Source organism: Crotalus tigris, unplaced genomic scaffold, assembly GCF_016545835.1.
Source record: "Crotalus tigris isolate CLP2741 ecotype Arizona unplaced genomic scaffold, ASM1654583v1 scf7180000017847.2079705, whole genome shotgun sequence".
Taxonomy (NCBI): Eukaryota; Metazoa; Chordata; class Lepidosauria; order Squamata; family Viperidae; genus Crotalus; species Crotalus tigris.
The window spans coordinates 735,294-756,296 of NW_024096670.1; the positions used below are offsets into that span (position 1 = coordinate 735,294).

Genomic DNA, 21,003 nt, shown 5'->3' on the forward strand with positions numbered 1-21,003 from the left:
CGCACGCGCCTGGCTCGCACGCGGATGACGTCACGCGCGCCTCGCTCTCTGGCACGCGGATGACGTCGCGCGCCCCTCGCTCGCTCGCACGCACGCGGATGACCCGCGCTCCTCCTCTCGCTCTTTTACGAGGTCGTCCTCGCGGCGAAGGGCAGCTTCCGGTCGGGGGCCGGAAGGGGCGGCGCCGAGGGGGCAACGCGGCGCTGAGGCGAAGGAGAAGAAGCAGCCGGAGGAGGAGGAGAAGGAAGAGCAAGGGCGGCCCAGGCCCTCCGCCGCCACCAGCATGGAAGGAGGCGCCGGGAACTCCAAGAGCTCCGGATTCGCCGGCCTCTTCGGCGCCGGAGGAATGGCGGGGCCGGGCTATTCCCACGCGGACCTGGCCGGCGTCCCTCGTGAGTGGGCCTCGCCGCTTCCCGTCCGCGCCTGGGGGCCCGCGTGGAGGCTGGGCGGGCCGAGCTTGGGGGGAAAGGCCGCTTTCCGTGGGGGGGGTAGGCGGAGAGATTCAAACTCCCCCCCCCACGGAAAGCGGCCTTCAGGAGGAAGGGGGGTTTCAAGGTCCATCGGGCAGCACGTGCGCATCCGCCACACACACACACACACCCGATTGGGTCTTCTTTTTGGGGAAACCAGCGATCTCAAACACAGATCTGAATCTAGAATAGAACAGAGCTGGAAGGGACCTTGGAGGTCTTCTAGTCCAGATCCTGACGTTGCCCTTCCTTGGATTCGTTTGGGAAAAGTCCCCCCCACCCCGTTGTGCCAGGCCCTTTGGGATCTCCTGGTGGTCTCTAATCCTGTTACAGCCCTGCTTTATCTCCTGAATCCGGACATCACACACACACGATTGGGTCTTATTTTTGGGGAAACCAGATACCTCAAACCCTGATCTGAATCTAGAATAGAATAGAGCTGGAAGGGACCTTGGAGGTCTTCTAGTCCAGATCCTGACATTGCCCTTCCTTGGATTCGTTTGGGAAAAGACCCCCCTCCGTTGTGCCAGGCCCTTTGGGATCTCCTGGTGGTCTCTAATCCTGGTGCAGCCCTGCTTTCTCCCCTGAATCCGGACATCTCACACACACACACACCGATTGGGTCTTATTTTGGGGGAAATAGGCTATCTCAAACCCTGATCTGAAAATAGAGTAGAACAGAAACGAAAGTAAAGTAAAATTAACTAAAACTAAACTGGAAGGGACCTTGGAGGTCTTCTATTCCAGCCTCCCTCAGGGCTTCCTCTCGCCTTCCAGATCCTGACGTTGCCCTTCCTTGAATTCATTTGGGGAAAGTCCCCTCCCCCCACCTTTGAATTGCCTTCCCCCCCTCCGTTGTGCCAGGCTAGCCTATAGCCCTTTGGGATCTCCTGGTGGTCTCTCATCCAGGCCCAGCCAGTTGCTCTTTTCTGCTGAATCCGGACATCCCAGCCACTTGCTCTTTTCTGCTGGAGCTGGGCTGGTGCCACAAATCCTCAGCCATCGTTCATTGATTGGGTTTGTTTATTGGGGTGGGTGATAAGTGTTTGAAGCTATCCAGGGGACACATGGCATGGAGTAACTTGCTTGAAACCTTGTTGAATATAATAGGTCCAGCTTTTAGGCTTCCATGGCAAAGCAACATAGCTGCACAGTAACTAGGTAAACTAAATGTGGTGGTGGTGACTTTGTCTGAAGTTTTAACTTCACCCTGGAGAATGAGGTTTCATACTGACGTTGAATTGCTTGATACAATTTGGAGGTGATCTAGGCCAGGGCTTTTCAACCTTTTCGCTCATTGTGCCATTTTTAGAATATGGCAACATCCGAGGACCACCAGTCACCTAGCAAGGTGTCAAAAACTTGACCAAAAAAAAAACAAAACCCGGAAAAAAGTGATAAAGTACAGGTAGTCCTTGACTTACAACAGTTTGCTTAGTGACTGTTAAAAGTTACACAACAGCACTAGGAAAAAGTGGCCTATGACCATTTTTTCACACTTATGACCGTTTGCAGCATCCCCAGGGTCCTGTGATTTACATTCAGATGCTTGGCAACCGATTCATATTTATGATGGTCACATTGTCCCAGGGTCATGTGATCCCCTTTTGCAACCTTCTGGCAAGCAAAGTTAATGGGGGAAACCAGATTCACTTAACAACCATGTTACTAACAACTGTGGTGATTCACTTTACAACTGTGAATAGTCATAAAATGGGGCAAAACTCATTTAACAAATTTCTCTCCCCCCCCTTTATATCCTCTCTTCTTTCCCTCCCTTTATATCCTCTCTTCTCTCCCCTGTTTTATATCCTCTCTTCTCTCCCCTCTTTTATATCCTCTCTTCTCTCCCTCCCTTTTATATCCTCTCTTCTCTCCCCCCCTTTTATATCCTCTCTTCTCTCCCCCCCTTTTATATCCTCTCTTATCTCCCCCTTTTATATCCTCTCTTCTCTCCCCCCCTTTTATATCCTCTCTTCTCTCCCCCCCCTTTATATCCTCTCTTCTCTCCCCTCCCCCTTTTATATCATCTCTTCTCTCCCCCTCAGCAGGACCTAGGCAATGCCTCACACAGCTCCAGCTGAATCTCTGCCTGAAGACTGCGTGAGGCTGCCTGCCATCCCCAATCAGCTGGAGCTGCACGCACTGATCCTGGGGTCTCCGCAGGACCCAGGCAGGCAATGCCTTGCGCAGCTCCAGCTCAATCTCCACCCGAAGACTGTGAGTCTGCCTACCACCCCCAAGGCCGCCACCAATCAGCTGGAGCTGCGCCTTTCTATCCTGGGCTCTTAGTAGGACCCAGGCCACGCCTCGTGCAGTTCCAGCTGACTTTCCCATAAGCCTGTGCGGCGCTGTTGCTGCTTCACCTCATTCACTTTTACACTTTTTTTTATAGTGCTGTTCAACCCGTGGTACGCGTACCACTGGTTGAAAAGCCCCGATCTAGAACATTATGTCCGGCCTTGGTTAAAGATAATATGTGTCCCTGATGTTCAGCTTCATCCAAACTGTTACACAAACTGGCAAGCAGAGATTTAGGGACGTGGCTAGCTGATAAGCTTTCTTTTTTTTTTTTCCAAATCCTAAATATCAGTAAGAACATAATTAAGGTAGAAACCCGTAACTGATCAGAAAAAAATCCTCAATATATGCCTATAAATTCAAATTTATTTTTGATGGACTGACAGCTGATCATTGATGTTTAACATTCTTATTAAAGGAAACCTGTTTGCAGATCCTTTGAATCTGATCTGGTCCTTCATGTCCCTCATACCTGATTTAAATTGAAGCACACTTAGAAACTCAGTCTCCATTTGTGAGTACAGGTAGATAGTCCTCAGCTTATGGCCAGCGTTTGGACCAAAATTTCCATTGCTAAGCAGGGCGGCTGCGAAGTAAATTGTATCTAATTTTACTACTTTTTTGCCACTGTTAACTAAATTATGTAGTCATTAAGTGAATATGACTTCTCCCTTTCACTTTCCTTGTTGGAAACTGGAAAGCGCCCAAGTTTTGATCATGTGACCTTGGGATATTGTGACAATTGTAAATGCAATTGTAAGTCACCTTTTTTTTAAATACATATTTTATTGGTTTTTAACTATAACAATCTCTAGTGCCTGGTGTTCAGCGTGTTGTCTTGGTTTATATTTTAACAAGAAAAAAAAGGACCGTAATAATTAACAGTCAATAATGATTAAATTTGATAATTCCATACATATATTAATTAATAATACATTTCTTTGATCTTCCCTTCTCCCATTTGTATTTTCCTTCTTCAACCTTAGCCAAAATATAATTCTTAATATTTTCAATATATAAATGATTAGGTATAGGCATTTTTTTATATTTATAGAAATAGTAATCTCTATATAACATTTTTTCCAGCTTATATTATTCTCATAACCATCATCTCATTAGTTCAGCATACATCCTATCTTTATAATATATTTGCTTAGATTCCTTTATATTTATTTAATCCAATTCTTGCCAGTCATAATTTCTTCATATTAGTCATCTCACTGTACATATTCCCAATATTTTATGTCATGCATTGTAAGTCACTTTTTTTAGTGCTCTTCAACTATCCAAAAGTCATTAAATGAATGTTTCTAAGTCAAACATTACATGCAGCCCTCTTTGCTTGAATTGTTTTTTTATGCTAGGTTGGCATACTTTCCAACTTGAAACCTTGTTTTTTTTCTTTCAGTGACTGGAATGAATCCCTTGTCCCCTTATTTAAATGTTGACCCTAGATATCTCATACAGGTGAGACCTCCATGATTGCTCTCTGTGTATTGAGTTGTGCTTGTATGTGAATCAACATTCAAAAATGCCTTGAATTTGTGATTGTATAAATTACTTGATGTATAACATTGATGTGGTTTTGAATACGATTAAAATAGGTAACTGAAAATGTGGTACATAAAGACTCCGCAGTTAGGTGAGCGCAGTTGTTTGTGGTCAGGAGCTGTGTTCTTTAATTCTCTGACTGGAGGACTTCTTCAAAACATCTGGCTGACTTCAGGTGAAAATATATTTCTCCCACAAAGTCCTTGGGAATGTGTGAAAATAAAGTCAAGCAGAAAACAAATGGATTACCCTGTCATGAATAAAACTACCTTAACGTTTTAAATACGTCACACAAACCTGTGTAACCTAAGTTGTTACGGTGCAGATTTCTTTCCACTCTGTTTGGATGCATTGCATTTTCCTTTCCCCAACTGCCAAATAAAAAGTTACATAGCTGGGCCCGTTTTTTTGAATTTGAAAAAAATTCAGATTTTTTTTCTTTGCTTTATATCATTTAAGAAGAAAATATTAGGCATACTCTCATAATCCATTCTTATTGTTTTCCTGTGGGTTTTTTCAAGCCTCCCCATCTATAGAAAAGAGCCCTAATCTCAAGAGTTGGTGATTCTGAATATATTTTGTTCCTAAATTCCAGCGGTGGTCAGCTGTCTGTCAGAACTGTGTCTTTGACAGTGTTACACTGCTGGGAGAGAAAGGTACTGTGTGTTTAGCTGTCTGTCATTTTCTCCGTTCTGGAGGTAACTGACACCAGTGTTCACAGTATTGTGCTTTTCTGAGAGTGTGTTGAGCAGAAAACCTGGTCAGCACTGGTCTGAAAGCATACACAGCTATGGGCTGGCATTAATTTCTGAAACAGAGTATTATGCAACCGTGTTAGTACAGCACATTACATCAGCCATGTCGATAGTAACTAATGCGGGATTAAGAATGTATTACAGTTTCTCAATGGATGCTGGATAATGAAGATAACATTTATTTGTCCTGTAGAAATACAATTGTTCCCTTTTGCAGGGCTCATTAATAAGTAATTCAAAAGAAAATCAGGTAGACTCTTTTTCCCCTTCTATTTTATTTACTGGGTGGATGGACAATTAACAGTTTCCCATAAACGCTCTAATAAAATGAGTATCATGCGCTTCTTTTCACGAAGCTGAGGAATTCAAATGCAGCTATTGCTGAAAAGAATTAATTTTTGTTTCAGGATACAGATGAATTCATTTTACCTACTGGAGCTAGTAAAACCAGGGGCAGATTTGAACTGGCGTTCTTCACAATTGGCGGATGTTGTATTACAGGTGGGTGTCATCATTTTTTATTGATAATCATGACGCTGGATTGACGTTTGTATTCAGTAGAATATAGAGAGAGAAATAATCAGCCAATTCTTCAAAATTCCCTTTGGGCAGGTAAAATGTGCTGTATTTGATGTGCATTAAAGGATGAAACCCCAGTTTGAGATTGAATGAATCCTCAAAAGAAGTAATACAAACCTGGGATTATTAAACAGCTTCAGAAAAAGGCAGTATACTAATAAGGTGTTCCTTGCTCACAATACAGAGTGAAATATTTTCCTGCAACTTTAATTCTGTTGATCAATGCTCAGGTCCAGCGGGAAGGCAGCTGTCTTAATTGATGCCATTATTGGAAGATACAAGTACTTCCTTGTGACCTGTGTCATCACCATTTTGGAGACAATAGCAGTTTGAGACAGAGTTGGGCAAGAAATAAATATACCACTTTCAATGATTAAATTTTAATCTGTCACGAGGCGGCTTGAATGTCATGGAATTGAAGCCCCACATTGCATGCACAAACCTGCGCTTTTAAAAGAAATTTTAATTCCCACCCACCCCACCCCATTTGCTCGCAGTATCTCAGTGTGTTCCATCCCATGATTTAAAAATCCCTGTCATATTACGTATATTGTATGCAACTCGTTCTTTTTTTAAAAAATAAATACTTACATTTTTATTCATTTGGCTTTAGCAGTTCTGTAAGCAATTTAAAAATTGTGGAAGATTGCTTGGAGACGTTATTTTTTTACTGCACATTAACCAAGCATACTTTATTATATTTTAGGGAATCTCTGGCTGAGAATAATAATAGTGTTTTGGGTTACGGAAGGCAGAGAAAGGAATATTTAAGAGTGGAGCCAAGATAGGTTGAGAAAAGCCTCCATTACATGGCCGTGATTTCCGTTTCTATAATGTGACTAATAAAAGCATCAGCGTCATAGTATCGTTGGAGAACAATTGATTGGTTTTAAATACAAGCATGAGATTAATCAACTTTTTTTAACACATATTCCGTTCTGATTTATCTGACCAGGAGCTGCTTTTGGGGCATTAAATGGCTTGAGATTAGGTTTGAAAGAGACACAAAACATGGCTTGGTCCAAACCTAGGAATGTACAGTAAGTATTTGATTTCGTTAGAGGCCATTCACTTATTTTCTTCTCTATTTTGAGAATGCAAAGCCATTCTTGATGTGTGACCGATGTGGGTATCGTGTGTTTGCTTAATCTCTGATCCAGTTTGCTGGTTGTGTCATTGAGGCAAATTAAGGTGATTGGAGCTGTATGTAAAAGAAGCCCGGGTATAAAATATGAATGATTTCCTAAATAGTTTCTCCCCCTTCTGCTAAAAAGTCTTACGTTTGGCATTAATTTATTATTAGATAGATACAAAAAAATCTCATCATTCCCCTTAAAAAAAAGCTCACCTTAAATTAGAAAAAAAGAGTAGACTTATACTCTTGTATTGACTTATATAGTCACCGCCATGGTTTTCCCAGTTGCAATGTATGGCTGTGAAAGTTGGACCATAAGAAAGGCTGAGCGCCAAAGAATGGAGGCCTTTGAACTCTGGTGCTGGAGAAGACTCCTGCGAGTCCCCTAGACTGCAAGGCGATCAAACCAGTCAGTCCTAAAGGAGATCAGTCCTGACTGCTCTTTAGAAGGCCAGATCCTGAAGTTGAAACTCAAGTACTTTGGCCACCTAATGAGAAGGAAGGACTCACTGGAGAAGAGCCTGATGTTGGGAAAGATGGAGGGCAAGAGAAGAAGGGGACGACAGAGAATGAAGTGGCTGGATGGAGTCCCTGAAGCAGATGGTAGAGGATAGGAAGTCCTGGAGGAACGTTGTCCATGGGGTTGCAATGGGTTGGACACGACTTCGCAACTAACACAACAACAATGACTTATACCAGCAGCTTCCAACCTTTTGGGCACCAGGGACCAGTTCCTTGGACAGAGGTTTTTCTACAGACCGGAAGGAGTGTGGTTTTGCATACTGCCTGCTTCCCGCAGATGGGGCTTCCCTTGAACTTCACTTTTTAAAAAATAGGCTTCATAACAATCTGAGGGCATCTTGGATGGTTAATTAGTAATAATAATTATTCTCTTGTAACCTTACAAGATGTGTATAACTATTGATAATCCCTTAGTTTTCTAGAGGTTTTGTTTCTTGGTTGAAAAATCCGAACATTGTCCAAACAGGCTCTACAAGTCTGCATTTTGTTGTTGACATGTTTCCAACAGCTTCTTTTATGTGTGTGTGTGTGTATGTATACATACATACATTAATTAGATATTGCTTTGAGTGGTTGGTTCCTGGCATTAAAATATTGAGCTTTCCGTAAAACTGAGGACGGAGGTGGATTTTTGTGGAACGACCCAAGTCAGAATGGCGGCATGTACAGTAATTGTATCATTGTTCTTAGTTTCATTTTGGAAGGGCAGTTGCGTTTAAATAGGCCAGAGAGGGCACGTTTTTGCATTTTCTGCTCCGGCGAGTGGAACAAAAAAGAGTGACTAATAAATAGGTGCTTCTAGCAGTCATTTTAGACTTAAAAAAATGGTCAAATGAAAATGAAATGATTTGAACCAGCAGATGGTGCCAAACTTCAATTAGCCTTTGTGGAGTTTTAAGAAGACAGGAGTAAAGGTCGTTGCAATGTTGCTTCATTCTCCAAACAGGGATAGGTTGTTAGAAAATTTATGGAGGATGACCAGTTCGGGGGGGGGGGGACAAAAGGATGGAGAAGCAGGCAGGTAGAGAGTGGAGCACCTTCAGAGAACCTCCTGTTGGAGAAGGCAGGGGAAAAAAACCCAGGTGTCCTATATAGCAAGGGAGAGAGCATAGCCCCAAGCTCACCACTTGGGTGATCTAGTTTTTTAAAAACCCTGCATGTTCACTATTTTCGTCATCATCAGCACCATTATATGGGGGAGAGGGTGTCGTGACATCTTAAAATTGATAAAATCCTGCCTTAAGCCAAGTGGAAGATATGCTCACCAGCAGGCTTGTGCTTCTGTATAGATCTCCTAGCTCAGAGGTCGCCAACTTTTCTTAGTTGGCGGACCGGAGGGAAGGGGAAGCATTTTACACACATCTCATGTGTGTGAGCAGGGGCCGCCAGCACGCAAACGGCGCAAACGGGGCGGGGCTGGCGCCCACGTGATACTGGCCCTGCCCCATTCTTGCGCGGTGGCGTCCCATTTTTGTGTCCTGAGGCACAGCAGCGTCTCATTTTTGCGCCCCAAGGCGCAGCGTCCTGTTTTTTTACCCCATGTCACTAGCACAAGTGGGGCTGTGTGCACGCACACACGCGAGCACTGGCCAGCCTGCCCGGTGGCCAACAGGCTATGGCCCGCTACGAGGTCGCAGCCCACAGGTTGGCGACCCCTGCCCTAGCTTGGTAAAGTATTGCTACAACAGTCTATCTCCTTTGTGTGAAATTTACTGCCCCGTAGGCATATCAAAATGTCAGAATAGATTTCTTGGCAAGTTTATTTTCCAGCCTAGAAATGATGCATACAGGAACTTTGCTCCTGTTCATTTCATATTAAGCCGTAATGCAGTGGTTCTCAACCTTTTTAATGCTGCGACCCCCCCCCCCAACTGGTCGTAAGTCGAGGACTACTCAACCGGTCGTAAGTCGAGGACTACTCAACTGATGCAGCACCGTTTGCAGAATGGGACTTTTGGCGGGCTCAGCAGGGCAGAGACAGCCTGGACAATTCCTATTGGCTTTTGAAAGCCAATAGAATTAGACTCTATTCAAGAGAGTCTATTCTATTGGCTTTCAAAAGCCAATAGAATAAAAGGGAGTAGCACAGCTAAGGAAAAGGGGGAAAAAATGGTGGACTGCGTTGTTTGGCGACCCCCGTGAAATGGTCGTTCGACCCCAAATGGGGTCCCGACCCACAGGTTGAGAACCACTGCCGTAATGGTTTCTGTTTGAATTCTGTCATTGTCTCAGCCTGTGCTCACTGATGACCAGGTGTCAGAAAAAATACCTGCTAATAAAATAGATGTGACCACTTCACTGTTCTGTTCTATAAAGTAGCTGGGAACAAAGTCTTCTACCAGCCAAGTCCCTACAATGGTGGAAAAGTAGAGAGATTGTCTCTGTTGGGGACGCACTGCAAAGTAGTTATATTACATTTTGCTTACTCTCTAGCAGCTGGATCAAACAATGGTCTAATTGCCTTAACTTTCATTCCCAGGAGACTTTGTTATGGATTGCCTTATCTGGAAACATGATTCAGCCTCTCTCGAGAAGGGAGGCTAAATACATTTAACCAGCATGTTGACAGAGAAAAGCTTTAATAACATGTTGATGCCTAGTGCTTTTCTCCAGAATTGAAAAATTAGAAGCTAAAGAGGTTCTTAAGTAAGGATCTACTAGGAACCTGCCTTGTTTTTCACGTACACGATCATTTTTTTCTTGTCAGATATTCTCCAGGATCTTTGCTACTTGGTTTAAACTGTTTATTGCTGAAAGAATTGCTGTTTCTATTGATTGTGCTGTAGTAAATGCTAATTATGGAAGCGATTTTTTTTTTTAAAAAAATGGCCACCGATTGATTGGGTAGTGCCGAATTGGATTTACACAAAAGTTCCAGATTTACTTGACAATGCCAGCTGCCTTAAAGGTAGCTAATAAATATATTGGCAGTAAATCAATTTTACGCCCTTGCTAATCCAGGCATTACAGAGTAAAATGACATGGAAATTTTTGTGTAACACACAGTTCCTTTTCGTGGGAAGGGTTGGCCCATCCTTTAATTATCATTGCCTAATGTAAAACAGGTTATATAAGATAGGGTGTTGGCAGACAATGTTGAATTGGCTGACCTATTATTTGGGCATCACCCTAAACATCTTGCTCCTTTCTTGAAGGGTTTTAAATATGGTGACCCGGCAAGGAGCATTATGGGCGAACACTCTTGGATCTTTAGGTAAGTGTGCTTGTTTCACAAACTAAATCTACAAAACTCCCATTTTTCCAAAAAAATAATAATAATCTAGGATGTTAGAAGGAAATTTTAAGATCCAGCTGAACCGTACAACAAGTCCAGGAGCTCTTACTAGCCAACTGAATAGCATAATAGCATCCTTGGCTTATGACAGCAATCCGGACCACAATTTCCATTGCTAAGCAAGGCGGTGTTAAATGGGTCGCATCCTATTGTACAACCTTTTCTGCTACGCTTATTAACTGAATCGTGCAGTTGTTAAGGGAATCTTGCATTCCCCATTGACTTCGCTTGTTGGGCGTCAGCTGGGAAGATCGCAAATGAGGATTACATGACCTCAGGATGCTGCAGCTCTTGTAAAATACATCCCAGTTGCCAAGTGCCCAAATTTTGACCACGTGACCGTGAGAGGGCTGCAACGGTCTTAAGTCCCTTGTTGCAACTTTGAAGAGTCACTAAACAAACGGCTGTAAGCAGAGGACCTACTAGCACACTGCTCTCAATCCCAATTCAAGGATTGAAGCTGTTGATCATTATGCTGCTTATTGAACGTTTAGAGGGTCACCTTACTCTGGATCCTCCTATCTACGGGGCAGTTCTAGATTGCAGCCCTGGAAAACAGGCCATAAGACTTGGGCTCAAAGGCAATTGGGTTCAGAGTGCAATCGGGCAGGTGATACATTAACATGCTTCCCAGCTGTGTTGGCTTTTCTTGTGTAATGTTTCTCTGTGTTCCCGATTTTTTACCCTGACCTGCTTTTGTGCAAACAGTATGGATTCAGTGGGCTCATAGATCGCTGGACAGAGGGGAAGATGAGAAAAATTCCTTTTTATGACTCACACCGGCTAACCTGCAGCTGCACATCCCCAGATCAGTCCTTACCATCTCACGAGCTTGATAAATATTTTGTTTCAAGATGTGAAAGCTCAAAAGAGACTGACTCTTCAGATTTCTATCCTTAAATCTGGGTTTGTGTACGTGTGTGGACAGTCTAACATGAATTGCAGTAGGAGTGGTTCCCTTGATAGTAGCAATAGCACTTAGACTTACACACCACTTCAAACAGCCCTCTTTAAGCGGTTTACAGAGTCAGCCTCTTGCCCCCCAACAATCTGGGTCCTCATTTGACCGACCTCGGGAGAATGGAAGACTGAGTCAACCTTGAGTCGATGAGGATCAAACTCCTGGCAGTGGGCAGAGTCAGCCTGCAATATGGCACTCTAACCCCTGCGCCACCATAGACAGCAGCACCCACTGATCAAGATCTGCTGTGGGTCTGATCTGGTTGGATGAGGGGTCTCCACCACCAGCAGGACCCAAGCCCAACTTGCTTCTTTTGTAATCCGGTAACCTTGAGTTGTCTACTGCTATTAAAAATAGAGATATTTGTAAATGATAACTGCTTACGAGTGAGCGACAGGGATTCTGAGTCCTAACTGAGGCATGCCCGAGGTCTTTGGCACGCTGCTTTCAGAGGGTGGAGAAAAAAACCTTTTGAATCTAATCCCACTTTCCAAAAACAATTCTGCCTGGCCCTTAAGGAAGATATGTCTGTTGTTCCCCTTTGTGAGTCTGTGATCCCGAGTTTGCTCCCTTCCAAATCCAGAGCAATAGTTTCAAGAGAATGTTTGAAACAATTGAGTTACCCATTCCTATATTTTGCTCCTCGTTGTGGTGAAGATGATGCTAAGCATGCAGGAACAATGTGGTTGATCAAATCACAGGTAGTCCTTGCCTTACGAGCGTAGTTGGGCCAAAAATTTCTGTTTGCTAAGCGAGACGTGTGTTAAGTGAGTTTTGCCCCATTTTATGACCCTCCTACGTAAATCACTGCAGTTGTTAAGCGAGTAACATGGTTGTTTAAGTGAAACTAGTTATTCCATTGACTTTGTTGGTCAGAAGGTTGCAAAAGCGAAATCTCATGACCCCGGAACATAAAATACGAGTCCATTGCCAAACGTCTGAATTTTGATCCCGGGACCCACGGGGATGCCGCAACGGTTACAAGGACGGTCCTAAGTCACGTTTTCTGTGCTGCTGTAACTTCAGACAGTCACTCAACGAACCTTTGTTAAGTCAAGGACGACCCGGACAAAGGCAGCAACCCTCCCTGCAGTTCAAGCCAGGGCCTGCCATCCGTTGAGCTGAAATCCTGAAGGGAGCTGAAATCCTGAAGGGAGTGCTGCTCCAGTTTCATTCATGAGATCTTGTGAGAAGGGTGGGAAATTTTTGTCTTCCCCAATTTAGAAATGTCCTTTTTCCAAGCCAGCCTTAAAGGGGGGGGGGAGAAACACTGATGCTGAAAAAAGGGCTGACACTCTGTGCTGTGTCCTTTTTCTTGGACGGGCATTTTAATGTCTCCTTTATCGATTTTAATTTCCTCCCAGCGCTGCTGTACAGTGCCTTTGGCGTCATCATTGAAAAGACACGAGGGGCAGAAGACGATCTGAACACGATGGCAGCTGGGACCATGACAGGGATGTTGTATAAAAGTACAGGTATGGGAGCAAAAAGGACTTCTGTCTCCTGCTCGTTTTCAGCATACAGGTCGCACTCGGCTCACTAAAGCAGGGGTGTCAAACTCAATTTCATTGAGGGCCGAAACAGCATTGCAGTTGCCCTCGGGGGGTGGTGGTGGCCAGGGTGGGTGCGGCCTGCTGGGTGGGCGTGGATGGAGTGGGTGTGGCCTACTGGGTGGGCGTGGCCAGCTCTACATTCACATCAAGGGTGCCTGTGGGGGCCTGGGCAGGAGTGGGACAGATCTGAGGGTCTCTGGCAGAAAGGGGTAGGACCAGGGCAGAGCCCATCAAGCCGGATATGTGAAGTAGGCGAGGGCCATTTGCTGGTCACTTCCAGGCGATGGTGCATTTCTTCATTCCTCACAAAGGGTGACACCTCCCCAGAATGCACCCAGGGGGCAGGGGCGACGCTGCAGGGGCTGGTTCTTCGCCGTTTCCAGACGGCCTTGTGGAGCTAAGACTGAATGCGTTTCAGCATAGATGGCCACTACAAAATTGTACATTGGCTCCCGGCCGGCTTGGGCCAGGGCCAAGGCAGAGGGGGCCGTTCCCTCACTGTTTCCAGGACGGCTTTGTGGGCCACTTGAAACCACTTCGCGGGCCGCCTCTGGCCCCTGGGCCTTGTGTTTGACCTGTCTGCACTAAATGAACGGTCACTGAATGAAGCCTTGTAAGCGAAGGACTGCCTGTAATAGCTGGGTAAGATGTATTGACTGCATGGGGCAGTGTTCTTTATCCCTTCTCTTGTGATTGATAAGGAGTCTTCGTTATCACAGTGTCAGGTGGGCTAAAATCCACCTTACCTTTGAACCTGCTGACTGCCCAATAAATGTTTTCTTGGCACGAACCTCCCAAGAGGAAGGAGAACAACAACAACAACAAAAAAAACCCCAAAGGGAAATCAGCTGTTAATTTGGTTTACAGACTTCCCCCCCTTTGAAGGCCGAAGGGGGGGGGGAGAGAGAGAAAAACAATCCACCTTTTTATTTGCCTGAACCTCTCCCTAGTACAGCTTGAATCGCCCCCCTCTTCCCATTCAGCCTTAGTCAGCCATTATTGGAGGCAATAAAGCTACTGCTTCTGTTTGCTTAAAGATAAAAGTTAGCATTACATCTTAAAAGGCAGCTTTATTTTAACCTGTCCTCCAGAGCAACACCCAATCCTGGCCACCTCCTAACCACGTTCATCAGAGAAAACATTGCCTCTGTGTCTGCAAACCGTCATTTAAGGGGTTGTTGGAAACAAAGTTATCATCAGTGTTAAATAATCCAGATAATATACAGGTAGTCCTCAACGTACGACAACAGCTGGGCCCAAAATTTGTGTTGCTAAGTGGAACATTAGTTAAGTGAGTTTTGCCTCATTTTACGACTTTTCCTGCCACTGTTGCTAAGGGGTTAATTTAGTCACCCAGTTGTAAAGTCCGTCTGTCTTCCCCAATCTTGGCTTCACTTGTCAGAAGGTTGCAGAATCTGGTCACGTGACCCCCCCCAGGACACGGCAACCGTCGTAAGTATGAGTCGGCTTCCACGCGTCTGAATTTTGATCACATGACCATGGGGATCCTGCGACGGTCATAAGTATGAGAAACGGTCCTAAGTCACCTTTTCCAGTGCCGTTGTAACTTTGAGCAGTTCCTAAATGACCTCAAGGACTACTTGTATATGTACAACCAGGAGACAATATGTTAGTTTTGGGTTCGTGTTGACAACATCTAGAGCAGTGGTTCTCAACCTTTTTAATGCCGCGACCCCCAACCGGACGTAAATCGAGGACTACTCAACCAGTCGTAAGTCGAGGACTACTCAACTGGTGCAGCACCGTTTGCAGAATGGGACTTTTGGCGGGCTCAGCAGGGCAGAGACAGCCTGGACAATTCCTATTGGCTTTTGAAAGCCAATAGAATTAGACTCTATTCAAGAGAGTCTATTCTATTGGCTTTCAAAAGCCAATAGAATAAAAGGGAGTAGCACAGCTAAGGAAAAGGGGGAAAAAATGGCGGACTGCGTTGTTTGGCGACCCCCGTGAAATGGTCGTTCGACCCCAAATGGGGTCCCGACCCACAGGTGGAGAACCACTGCTCTAGAGTTATTTTGGCAATCAATCAGTTGCCGGTCCAGCAAAGCCGTGTTTTATCTTGCATTTATGAAAAGGGACTCTTGGATTTAATCTGATTGGGGGGCTCTTAACCACAAGGCAGGACATTTTGTTTCTACGAGTGGAAGACTTGCTTTATATCCCGAAGGAGACTTTTTCCATCTCCTTTCCAGTGGTAGTCAGCTGTCTTGGTCACCTCCATGTCTTTGATAGTGTTACACCGCTGGAAGATAAAAGGACTGCCTCAAGGTTTGCCAGTCCCCATCTCCGTTCTGGAGACGGTCGACACGGCCTGTGCGGTACTATGCTTCCTTGCAAATGTGCTGAGCGAAACAGACCGGATCAGCACGGGTTTTGGAAGCATACACACGTCGTGTTACTCCGGTATAAGGCACGTGCCTTTGATTAAGCGAAGGTGCCAATGTCAGTTAAGATGCTTTTAATTTGTAATGTTTTCTCGAGGTAAAAATGTAGCAAATGTACAGTTATTGTGTGCTTTAAATTAAGGGATACCTTGTCCTGTTCAGCTTAACAGAACTTCATTCAAAGGGCCACTGGATGCAACAGGCCAAATTTCTTTCTGGACCCCCCTTGAAACAAGAGGCAGTGCACACCCTGTGTAGAGTAGCGTAAAACAATGCAGAATATTTAAATTTTTGTAATAGGGTCGCCTTGTAAGCAACCTAGGGTGTGGCCTATACCTGACATACTTTTACATTTAACAGACCGTCTGGAATAATGGATTTCTGCCTTTCCTCAGAGTTACTTCAAAGCAGTTCTGTAGTCAACATTGGTTTTTGTTTAGAGGTTTGACTTGTCATGGTGGGGGCTTAAAATTGCCTGAGGAAAATGCCTGTACAATAATGGGAGTTTGTAAAACCCCAGGCAGTAGTCACCCCTAGGAGTTAGCACCACCCGGATACTTGTTAAGACACGCAAGCGCATTATTTCACGGAATGATGTGTGTTTTTGTTAGCCTTAAAGCATGTTTTGCAAGGCATGTCATGTTGACCCAGTTTATCGCAGCTGGCTTATGCTTCAGAGGCACTTGGGGATTGATCGTGTCCTGGTGTTTCGGAATCTAAGCATTGGGCTGCCGATGGCCCTAACAGGTGCGCACTCTAAATCACGGTCCTAGGAATAGCACAAGAATATTAGCAGCCAGGTGTTTGGTTATACCAGCAATGGCTCCTGAAGAACTCTCTGGACACTTGACACTCTAAGTGACCATCAGACCATCATATATCCCCCTAGATTCTGGGTCCTAAGGATGACACCTTGGCCGGTCCAGCACACTCTCCTGGCCTCATTTTATTTCTTTTAAAAGGGGGAAGCGTAATGGCGGCCTCCAGTCACTTGGACTTGGACAGCCGGTATAAATTGAGTCAGGCAGCTTCTCCATTGCTGGGATCTGAGGCCCACAGTAAGGAAAGTGAAAGCTTCTGTGCATTTCTTCATTTCACTTTATATATCAACACTTCTTTATAACATCGGCATAAATAGGCGTGGCTCGACCATCCACTTATCTGTCGTGGGGCCCTGCTATTCTTTCCAGGAGGTAGAAAACTCACATAAACCACACAGACGGGTAGATTATTATTCCCATCCCTGCAGAATGCAGACAGGTAGACTCTACAGCATGCAAACTTGGCAACTTTAAAAAAAGACTTGCGCCCGGTGGTGTTGAAGTCCACAAGTCTTGGAAGTTGCCCCGTTCGGAGACCCCTGCTCCACAGTTTTCCAGATCTTCTGATTTGAGTAGCAGCTTCAGCAAGACACATATTTGTGCTTCTGCTGGTCCGGAGTCAGGCATTCTCACTGACACAACTAACCCCACACAGTGTCATCCGTTCGTGGTGTTGCCTTTTTTCTTAATTGCCACCTGTGTACAAGTCAGCAGTGGCATTCCACTTGCAGGACTGCGTTCCGGAGAGACCTTACTAGCTGGGAAGAAAAATCCAATTTTCAGATATTGCTGTCAGGGTAAACCAATTTTCTTTTTTTTGTTTTTTTACTAAGTTTGCGTGTGTGTGCAAGAGAAATGACGACAAACGCCCGCTTTGTGAGGCTCCGGGGAGTTGACTGCTAATCTCGCCCAACCAGAATGCCGATTGCAGGGGTGGAGAACTGCTGAAGCCTATCGCTTAGTAGGCAGAAGTGAAAAAAAGAAGGGTAAAAAGTCATGAGTAGAGTTTGGAAATTCCCAACCCAGCAACTCAGTTTAGTCAAAATTCAGACACTTTAATTAGAGACTTTCAGGGCAAAATCAGATACACCTGCTTAGGCTGTGTGGCTGTGGATCTTTGCTTAGTTCCTGGGTGTTTTAGGTTCCAGGATTTTGAGGAACATCAGAAAAGAAGTTTCATGCTGTATAAACAGCTGTTCTTGCCGGCAATTTGCTTGGTTTAACTTTTCTGCTCTTTGTTTTCTTGGAAAGCACTTCTTTCACATTCTAACTCTCCTTACACTGGGCGAAATTTTTAATTATGTTTGATGTGAAAACAGAGGATGCATTTCCTGCCTCTTCCTGCTTCAAAGTGACCTTGATTACGCCTGCCGTAGGTCCTGACACGCGTCGTTCCTATTACATCCTATTTTATTTTAATTATTTATTATTGAATTGATTTACCCACCCATCTTGTAGCAAACGACTCTGGACAGCTTTTTTTTTATTACAACAATAGTGTCCTATGCAAGGAATCCCCATCCCCACTTTTTATAGGTTTGTGACATTCTTCAGTTATAATTTAGATGATTAAAGGTCAGTGTCAGTGTTTTAATGATGCATAATATGCAGGTGGCAATCCACTAACTGGGGAGCAAACTCATGTCCGCCCTTCCCATAGACCAGAGGTAGGCAACCTTGGCTCTTTTACGACTTCAACTCCCAGAATTCCTGAGCCAGCCACGCTGAGGGGAAAGGGAGAGGTTTCCAAGCTGAGCCATGCCGGCTCAGGAATTCTGGGAGTTGAAGTCCACGGGTCATCAAAGAGCCAAGGTGGCCTACCCCTGCCATAGACCAACTAGAGCTTTGCTAATAGAGCTTAAGTGCTAAAATTAGATTTTCAAAATCAGCATAGTGTGTTTAAAAAAAAAAAAGTTTTTTCTTTGGTGGAGCCAGATCATGTCCACAAGTGTCAGCTGATTTGGAAGAGAGAAATTTAAGAGTTCAAAAGAGTTCAAAGGGTGTAACAAGAGCAAACTGTTTGTCTTATATATATTGGGAAGTCGCCCCCCCCCCAGCTTCTTGTGTAGACTTTACAGATGTGCCCGTGTGCCTCGCTTGGGTGAAGGTCCGCTATTGCAGGGCTTTTCAACCAGTGGTACGGGTACCACCTGTGGTACATTGGCACCTGGCAGGTGGTACGCAACCATCCTAGAAAAGTGGTAGCAGGGGAGGGGAATGAGCTGAACCGGTGGCAGCAATGCACAAGCCTGAGCGAGAGACGGCTGGAGTTGCAGGGCTGTCAGGGCTCAGCGGAAGCGCCAGGATCAGTGCCAGGCTCCAGCTGGAGCTTAGCAGATCCTGGTGCTTCTGCTGAGCCCTGAAGAAGCACCAATCAGCTGGAAAGCAGCACTGATCCTGGCGCTTCTGCTGAGCCCAGAAGAAGCGCCGATCAGCTGCAATGTTGCAGCACCTCCAGGGTCTTGTGATTTACATTCGGATGCTTGGCAACTGATTCATATTTATGACGGTCACAGTGTCCCAGGGTCATTTGAAGTGACCAAAACCTGCTGCAACCACCCAGCAGACAGGGAGAATAAGGCAGCAGGTAAGTGTCTTGTTCGGCTGTGGCTTGGAGCACTTTTTTCAGTGCCATTGTAACTTCGAACAGTCACTAAGCGAACTGTTGTAAGTCGAGAACTACCTGTACTTCATCAATTTTTTCCTTTTGGGGGGTCATCAAGTTTTTGACACCTTGCTAGGCGACCGGTGGTCCTCGGATATTGCCATATCCTAAAAGTGGTACAATGGGTGGAAAGGTTGAAAAGCCCTGCGCTATTGGAACCTACCAATGCTGGCTGATGTCTTATTTACTGATGCTTCGTTTCCTCACAGGTGGATTGCGTGGGGTAGCCAGAGGTGGCATCGCAGGACTCATGCTAACAGGCCTCTACTCGTTGTACAACAACTGGGAGCACATGAGGGGCTCTATGCAACGGCAGTCCCTTTGAGCAGAGCGGCGGGGGAGGGAGCCTCTATCCGTGCAGCGCAATCAGACTGGACCCCCCCTTTGTTATAGTACCTAGTGGACACACAACAAACACACCCCACTCAAGACCACCGATTCCCGCGGCCACAGTGGAGCTCTTGAGCATTCCGCATCCTTCAGGGCCACGGGTGGCGGAGAGCGCCATTTTACCTGCAGAAATGAAGATCTCATCTCCATAAGCATGTTTGTACGCCGAGGCCATTGCTTGATTTGACTGTAATAAAATGTATGTGCTGAAAAACGTTCAGTTTTTAAACGTTTTTAAAAGCTGTCCACCGACAACGGCCTGACCTTATCAGAGCACCAGTGATCCGGCGCTCAAGGTAGGTAGGAGCAAGGGAGATGGCGTGGCAGCAGTGGCAGCACAAAACTGGGAAGTGTGTTGAGGGCACCACTTTCCCTTTTACGAAAATGCTTGCAGTCACATCTAGCGTTCTTTCACAGATGACTTTCTGGGTGCTGAGCTGAAAAGTACGGTCTGGTCGTTTTTGACAATCCTTAGTAATAAACACAAATGTTGCAGTTTGACTCAAGAAAGGATTATTAAATCGGTTTCTACAGTGTGTGTGTGTGTGTGTGTGTAGGTCTTTGGTTATTCGGGTTTTCTCCCGCGTAAAATTGGAAGTGTCTTGGCGACGTTTCGACGAAGTCCCATTCGTCATCTTCAGGCTGGTGTTTTCAGCTTTGTGCTTCGAAGCACGAAGCTGAAAACACCAACCTGAAGATGACAAATGGGACTTCGTCGAAATATCGCCAAGACACTTCCAATTTTACGCGGGAGAAAACCCAGCTCTCCCTTCCCCACCTCCTCCCGCTTCCATTGTAGATTTCTCTTCTTGTGGCTCTTGGCCTGGCCCCCTAAAGCAATCCCAAAGAGCTCCATTCCATTGTTGAGCATTACAGTTACGAATAATAACTTTCAGCATTACCCTTTGTTGATAAGCTTGTGCAGAAAAGCACAACGGAGAGCCCCAGGGCAGCAGGGGTCATGTCATACATGCTGTACTCGCTCTTGTTTTGTAAGGTTAAATTGTCCTGACCACAAATGGCTAGTTATCGTTGGTGGTGTTAAGCAGTTAGTATCGTGGTTGCAGATCACCCTGGAAGATTGAGAAAAACCTTGGAATGCAACAATGATAATAAAACTATTGTATGGTCACCAAGAGTCAAGGCTGCCTTGCTGGTCCCAAGCATATTCCACTTTTGTTAAGGAGAGCCAAACAAAACATTGAATATAATTTTGCAGTTATCCGTGAACAGCAGATAAATTGCATAAAAAGGTCACGTCTGACACCACAAAACATTTTAATGCTTATCTAAGCACAGCAGTTTGGTGAAGATTAGAAGATCTGATTCACTCTGTGACATGAGACAGTTTGGGGATGGATCTTGGGTGTTTCCTATATTTCAAACAATCCAGCCATGAGTGGAGGCAAATATGTGTCCCTGGATAATGATGCAAAGTCGAATCTGGGTCTGCCACCAGGATCAGAGATTACTCTTCCGAGCTTCTGAATTCATATGTGAGCCAACAAAAAGCCCCACATAAACCCAACTCGCGGAGTAGCCCAAAGCACATATTCCAGTAGAGCAGTGTTTCTCAACCTTGACAATTTTATTAAGGCAT

The 21,003-nt window shown here is 45.0% G+C and overlaps 1 protein-coding gene and 2 non-coding genes across 5 annotated transcripts; all 3 read left to right on the forward strand.

The window, feature by feature from the left end:
- Positions 1–159: 159 nt before the first annotated feature.
- TIMM23B (translocase of inner mitochondrial membrane 23 homolog B) lies at positions 160–19,904 on the forward strand. Of its 3 annotated transcripts, none has more exons than XM_039343367.1 (8): positions 245–392; positions 2,519–2,690; positions 4,180–4,238; positions 5,485–5,578; positions 6,612–6,696; positions 10,469–10,527; positions 12,934–13,044; positions 19,223–19,904. In XM_039343367.1, the coding sequence occupies exons 2-8, from the start codon at positions 2,651–2,653 to the stop codon at positions 19,336–19,338; spliced, it is 564 nt and encodes a 187-aa protein (XP_039199301.1). In that variant the 5' UTR covers positions 245–392; positions 2,519–2,650; the 3' UTR covers positions 19,339–19,904. The 3 variants fall into 3 exon arrangements, with proteins under 3 accessions (XP_039199300.1, XP_039199301.1, XP_039199302.1); XM_039343368.1 differs by having other exon boundaries at positions 256–392; positions 2,522–2,690; XM_039343366.1 differs by lacking the exon at positions 2,519–2,690 and having other exon boundaries at positions 160–392.
- On the forward strand, positions 4,913–5,109 carry LOC120308004. The gene has a single exon (XR_005556715.1). It is a non-coding gene; the product is annotated as a small nucleolar RNA SNORA74 (small nucleolar RNA).
- Positions 15,331–15,531, forward strand: LOC120308005. Its single transcript, XR_005556716.1, has one exon. It is a non-coding gene; the product is annotated as a small nucleolar RNA SNORA74 (small nucleolar RNA).
- Positions 19,905–21,003: the final 1,099 nt, after the last annotated feature.

Bases quoted from the DNA above. Each gene is read 5' to 3' on its own strand.
- TIMM23B (XM_039343366.1), top strand. From the start codon at position 284: ATGGAAGGAGGCGCCGGGAACTCCAAGAGCTCCGGATTCGCCGGCCTC. The intron at 393-4,179 runs GTGAGTGGGCCT...TTTTTCTTTCAG, and splicing joins GGACCTGGCCGGCGTCCCTC to TGACTGGAATGAATCCCTTG. The intron at 5,579-6,611 runs GTGGGTGTCATC...TTATCTGACCAG, and splicing joins TGGCGGATGTTGTATTACAG to GAGCTGCTTTTGGGGCATTA.